Below are 7,054 nucleotides of genomic sequence, written 5' to 3'. Positions count from 1 at the left end.
ACATATAATTAATAAGCCAGGACTGCCCTGCATTTACTACTTATGCGATATATAAGATTTGCGATTATATAACAATTCATTGGTAGGAAAACAATTGATTGGTATAAAATTTAATCTCTTTCCAACCTATACTCAATCTTGGAAAAACAAAATTTACAGTTTAACACATTCGTTTTCTTACAACATCGAAATTCTGACCGTTACATAATTCTTCCTCTTGCGGAGATCAAAGTCCTTCCTCTGGATATGGATATGGAGAACTACTTTTTGAACTATGGGACACGACACAAAGGATTCACAAATCTGCCACCCAAATAATCACAAATCAGTGGCATCTAGAATTCTCGAGGTATCCATGTTGTCAAGTTGTGTGTCAAACAGTAAGGGATGCATGTTGGTTTTTGGTCTCATCTCAGCTACATCTCAAGTCGTCCACCATCCGGTCTGAAATAGGGATATGAGAAAGCTCGATTAATAGTAAGTTCGGGGTACATATTACAGAAAGAGGAGCAAATTCTAGAGATATATAATGCATTTGTGGAAGAGAAACCCAACGCGTAGACATGGTTGATATTAACCACCATAACTATAAATGTCAGCGGTGGATATGGATATGCGTGGATGGAGAATATTAGCCACCATAACTATAAAGCATCGATCGTGAAAAAAGTTGTTGCCCGCAGTTTCAAAGCAACTGCAACACATTGACTCATCCATAGGAATTGTTTGGTTATGTCGCCACGGACTTCCTGTTGCTCAAGCGTGTCGGCAAATCTCACCCCTTTGCCTTAAAGGGCTCCACCCATGAGCTACCACTTATCCAAACTCTTTCCGTCCCATCAACACACGTCCGCCCTCAGGGCTCTTTTCATATATGCTTGCCACCCAAGGTATCAGCTCGTACTTTAGTCGACGGTTCAATTGCTCATGGAGTATTTTTAGTGTCTGTCATAGGAAATAGGTCAGACTGTCGCAGAGCCGAGCGGTTTCCAATCATTTTTATTTAATTGCTTACCTGAATTGGGAGGCATTCTTCTGTATTTGTATCCATGGATATTATTCCTAAGATTCCAGAGGAAATCGGTCGACAGTGCTTACTCAGAGTGCCCTACAAGTCACATGATAAGCTCAAAGCTGTGTGCAGAAGCTGGGAGGTATTGCTGAGTAGCCCTCTGTTTTATGAGGACAGAAAGATCTGGGGGACTAGCGAGCAGTTGATATGTTTGATTCAGGCTATTCCTCAAGGGAACTCGACTGAGGATAAGTGGCAGGGAGCCCCCGCTTATGGGCTAACTCTGTATGACCCTCTGCAGGGCACCTATGATCGGCTCCCTTCAATTCCTCAATTTCCGGATGGGGTTCCCCTCTTCTGTCACTGCGTTTGGGTGGATCGCAAACTGGTGATGATTGGGGGTTGGCATCCCTCCCGTTGGAGGCAATGGGCTGTCTTCATTTATGATTTCACATCGTGCACATGGCGCCAGGGAGACGACATGCCTACGGATCGGTCCTTCTTTGCTTGCTCTGTTTCTCCCGACGGGCTTATCTACGTGGCCGGAGGACACGATAATAATAAAAGCGCCCTGGGGACTGCAGAGACTTATGATGTTAAACATAACAAGTGGGAGATTCTGCCTCCCATGAGCCAAGAGCGAGACCGATGTCATGGAATCTGTTTAAATGGAAAATTCACTGTGATAAGCGGGTATTCAACAGAGTCGCAGGGTCGATTCGTGAAGAGCGCGGAAGTATTCGATCCGAGTGCAGGCGTTTGGAGCAGAGTGGAGAATGTGTGGGGTTTTGGGGTCTGCCCGAGGTCGCGCATAGCTTCTTTGGGGCACTTGTATTTCTTTGATAACCAACAAGTGATGCGATATAACAGTGAGGAGAACGATTGGGAAATGGTGGCGTCTCTTTCTGAATGTATGGATGTGACTACCTGCGCTACACTGTGGCGTGACAAGATAGTTGTGAGCGGTTCTACTAACAGTTGGGGTGAGCAGATATGTTACATGTTTGACAACTCTGGGAAGTGGGTTCCCATTGAGAGGCCACATGACTTTGTGGGATTTGTCCGGTCTATAATAACTGTAGAGGTATGAGAAGATTCTCTTCGTTATGTTCTAGAAGTCAGTTGTGGGCAAATTATATCAACACGCTGTAGTTCATAAAATCATGTGTATATTTTTGAAGGTTCTATTTCTGCCAGAGAATTCAGATGTGGACAAATAACGTCAACACGCTGTACTTCGTAAAATCATATGTATAGTTCTATTCGTTTCAGAGATTTTAAGTGCTTAGTTGGAAGTGAACAGAGTTACTTGAAGTGCAGAGTGAGAATTGTTATTTTCAGGCTTCAATGATAATTGTGATTCTGTTTGATAGAGAGAGGATATTGTAATCGATATGATACGTTGTCTAATTTTCTCAGAGCTAATATATTTGGAATGCTGTTTTTGGAATGCTGTTCCGAGTTGAAGTACAATTCCGTCCCTTAAATGGGACATAGAGTAAAACAAAAACAAAAAGGACATATAAAAATGGAACTTCATCATAAGACTTATAATAAATTTTTAAAATGTGGTTTAAATCTGGTACTAGCTATGTCCATGAACAATATATTATATATAGTCCATTAACAATATATAGCTGTGGTATATAGCCTTTTGAAAATGTGGCTTTGGTCTAACCAAGGTCTATAAAATGTGGTGGCCTTGGCTTTGGTCTAACCAAGGTCTATAAAATGTGGTGGCTTTGGTCTAACCAAGGTCTATAAAATGTGGTGGTGGTCTAAATCTTGTACTAGCTATGTTTATGAATAGCTATGTTTTTGAATAACATTTACACATTATTCAGATAACAACATAACATTTATACATTATTCACACCATTTACACATTATTCACACTATTTAGAGAACAACATAACATTTACACATTATTCACACTAATCAACAACATAACATTCACACATTATTCACACAGAATTTACACATTCTTCATTCACACATTATTCACACAGAATTTACACATTCTTCATTCACACATTATTCACATAGAATTTACACATTCTTCACACATTATTCGGAAAACAACATAACATTTCAGAGAACAACATATACCTGCTATTCAAAAAAATTAAGCCAAATAACATATCATAACCTGAACTTCAAATCCTAGTAGGGAGAATCCTAGTAGGGAGAAAGGCTTCAAATTCAGAGAACAACATCTACCTGCTATTCAAAAAAATTAAGCCAAATAACATATCATAACCTCAACTACAAACATGTCATAACCTGAACTTCAAATCCTAGTAGGGAGAAAGGCTTCAAATCAGTGTGGGAGGCTGTGGGAGGAAGTAGCCTGAGCTTATCTTGGTGGGGAGGAAGACACCTTCGGATCCTAACTTCAAATCCTAGTGGGGAGGAACTTAAACTTAACTTCAAATAGGGAGGAAGTAGCTTGAGCTTATCTTGGTGGGGAGGAAGACACCTTCGGATCCTAACTTCAAATCCTAGTGGGAAGGAACTTAAACTTAACTTCAAATATCTTGGTGGGGAGGAAGACACCTTCGGATCCTAACTTCAAATCCTAGTGGGGAGGAACTTAAACTTAACTTCAAATATCTTGGTCAGGAGGAAGACACCTTCGGATCCTAACTTCAAATCCTAGTGGGAAGGAACTTAATCTTAACTTCAAATCTTAGTGGGAGGAAGTAGCCTTAGCTTCGAACCTTGGTGGGAGGAAGACACGAGACCATGAAAATGAGAAAGACACTAGAAAAGGTGGTGGGGGAGGAAGACACGAGACCATGAGAATGAGAAAGACATTAGACCTTTTTCTAGTGGGGAGGAAGAGACCAAGAGAATGAGAAACACACTAGACCCTCCTCTCATGGGGAGGAAGTACACCAAGCTTCGAACCTGTGTAGAGAGGGAGGAAGTACACTGAGCTTTGAACTTTGGTGGGAAGAAGACACCATACCAGCTTGGTGGGCTAGAAGACATCATACCATCCCCTTGTGGGGGAGGAATCACCTTAGCTTCAAACCCTGGTAGGGAGGAACAAAACAAACTATCCCACCACAGAATGTATAGCCGGGAAACCCTAGACCATCCCCACCCCATAGTAAAAAATCGCCTAAATTTCGAACCATGGTAAAGAAGAAATCGCATAAACTTCGAACCCTGGACCATCCCCACCACACAATATACATCCAAAAAACACTAGACCATCCCCACCACACAATATACATCCAGAAAACACTAGACCATCTCCACCACACATGTACAGCCAAAACACCCCAGACCATCCCCACTGCACAATGTACACCAGTCCCCACCACACCATGAACACTCATGCGAACAGAAAGCATGCTTACAAGGTTCTCGTCTAAACAAAATGTTGGGTTACATCATGCTTGTGGATCGTTCAAAAACGTACCGTCCTGTTGAGGGCCCCGAAGTCGGGTCAACAACAAGGGGGATACCCACCCGGTCCGGAACCTGGTTGGCGGCTCCTTGCCCGTTTGGAGTAGCGGGTCCGACTGGGGGTAATGGGACCAGTTTCCCAATGTGATGGGTGTGTGTGTGTGCGTAGAGTCTGATGATATTAATCTAGAGGTTTTTCTAAACTAGTCTTGATTTTAACTGCTAAACTAACTCTATGCTAATGTAATCTAATGAAGAGAAATACATCTGATCTATGCTAACCCGGGGTGTTTTTCTTTTGTTTATGCGATCTAGAAAGATTTCTAACAGCAGCTGGTAATAAAGATCATTCAACTGATATCAGAATATAAACCAATAAAGATAAACCGTTCTGCATAAGAAGTTAGGCAGAGTAGTTGTGAAAAGCATATCGCATAATCAGTTTTCTATATGTTAAGCATGATTAAATGATCCCACCGTACAGAAGTGCCAAATGGTAATGCAGACATTCATACAATAACATATAAAGAACTCAGCTACATATCACTTTAGGGATACTAGCAGAATCTAGTCAAGAGATAAAAGTACCATTTATGACTAATTTCACCAATAAACTTCAAGTAATAATGATTTATTTCTACTTGTTCTAACATCTGCTAAGAGTACAGAAGTGCAACATCAGTAACAGATATTAAAATGCAAACATAAATAAATCTTGATCCATCTATTCATCAAAAACCTCCTCTGAGGGTGCAGAAGTGCATGTTCTGAGGATAAGTTTTTTGACAGATTTCCGGACCCTTCTCCAAAAACCATGAGAAGGGTTAAATACTACTAGCTAATTGATATTAATTACACGAATCTAGGGAATCGGCTTCAAATGACCGCCCTTTACTAAAAGCAAATTTATTTCTAAAACTTTAAATCTAATTTCTGACCGTTTCTGTATATTCTCTTTAGTGCTGTCAACAGCTCAACGTTTTCCTGGGAAGAGTCGGCTGACTGCCTTCTTCTTTTGCTCGGGAGATAAAAGTGGAAATAACAGGAGCTGGCACTTCCTTCTGACAGACCAGAAGATATTTTCGAAAACCTTTCTCTAGCTGGGTGTATTCGCCGCGTGTATACTTAGCACGACCCAGGTTCTTCTCGAACTGATTTTGCTGTTGCTGTTTTGGTTTCCGGTTGTGCGAATGACTGAGTGGGTTAGGAGTCGTGCTGTATGGACATCCCCCTGTTTTAAGAATTGTTTCCGTTCTTTGTTCCAGATTTTCCTGAAGCGTCTTCCTTCTCATGCGCTTCTTTCTCTACTTTACCAAGTCTGAGCTTCAGGATCTTTTCTGAACACGCTGCTTTTGTGCGCCTTTGACTCTGAGTCCTGGATAGTCTAATTTCATCAGTGCCGGTTGTCTGATAGTCTGGAATCCGCGGTCCTGCTGCATGCGGCATCCGTTTGCGGAGGCATCTTCTATCTGCTGTTTGATTGGTGCTTTCCCCTTTCTCTCAGATGTTTCCTGCATATAGATTTATATCAGTTGCGTGTCTTGCAGTCTACGCAAAGAAGCAGGGAAATGAAAAGATTGACATGAAAGCATTAAACTCTAATGAATGCGTAATCCTGACATGCATCATGACTTGACTCTTTGATAAATGCGATGCAATCATTCCTTGATACTCATGCATGAGGTCATTAAATTCCTTCAAGGCGCGCACTTAATCTTGGGCTTGTCGTGTGATAAGTCTTTTCAGATCGCAGATCGCAAATCGCAGATATCGCAGATCGCAAATCGCAGATATCGCAAATCGCAGATATCGCAGATCGCAAATCGCAGATATCGCAAATTTTGTTTAATGGTTATGCCGTATAGTGCGATGCTTGCGATTTGCGATTTCGCATATCAGCGGTCGGCGGTTTTCGAAGGTCTTCTTTTAAAGGGGCGCGTGTGATGTATGCGACGCGATGAACTTCGCATCGCTCATTCGCGGTGTTGCTTTTCGCGCTCGAGCAATGCTTCGGCCTTTCTTTGCGATGCGATTTAAGCCTTAGGGAGAGAAATATAAAAACTTTAGAAAAATATTTTTTGGGATTTTTTTGTTCAGGGTCCCCTCTTTGCTTGACATTATTGCTAATGTCAAGTGAAGAAGGGGGGTTGTTGGTGACCACAACAATGGCGATTCACTGTGAAGAACCAGTTATCTCTGCTTGTTCTATTGCATTTTCACTTCCAAAATAGAAAAGTTTTCTTACGCCTAAATTTTGTTATGGACAGATAGAGTATTACCCCTTATCCTGTCAATGATGTTTCGTCACAACTTTTTATTTCATTCCGATTGTTTGCTTCCTCTGGGTTATTTCTTGTATTTACACCTAGACATTACTTAGTCTTTTCAAAGACAAAATAAGGTCTTCTCTACGTACTGGCTTTGTAAAGTATGCTCATTTGTCGTAGGTAGAGCCTCTGCTGCCCACAAGCGTCCATAGCCTCGACAGGGTTACCATATTATCCAGCAATGATCCTTTTTCCTGCTTGAGGTTATTTACAACATTCCAGAGAAAAACCCTTTTGACACTTTTTCTTTCCTTTTTAATTTTTTTATTCTCTAAAGAACAATGTCTTGGTTTGGTGG

At 41.3% G+C, this 7,054-nt stretch overlaps 1 protein-coding gene across 1 annotated transcript; it reads left to right on the top strand.

Annotated features, from left to right (window-relative positions):
* Positions 1-938: 938 nt before the first annotated feature.
* On the top strand, positions 939-2,346 carry LOC149187558 (F-box/kelch-repeat protein SKIP20-like). The gene has a single exon (XM_089412847.1). The coding sequence runs from the start codon at positions 1,050-1,052 to the stop codon at positions 2,100-2,102; it is 1,053 nt and encodes a 350-aa protein (XP_089268973.1). The 5' UTR covers positions 939-1,049; the 3' UTR covers positions 2,103-2,346.
* Positions 2,347-7,054: the final 4,708 nt, after the last annotated feature.

Source organism: Pinus tabuliformis, chromosome 3_1 (assembly GCF_031772625.1).
Source record: "Pinus tabuliformis cultivar Carrire ecotype Pingquan chromosome 3_1, CPIR1, whole genome shotgun sequence".
In the NCBI taxonomy this organism is placed as follows: Eukaryota; Viridiplantae; Streptophyta; class Pinopsida; order Pinales; family Pinaceae; genus Pinus; species Pinus tabuliformis.
Note: the sequence above shows the minus strand (reverse complement) of the source record. Positions and strands in the feature narration are given on the sequence as shown.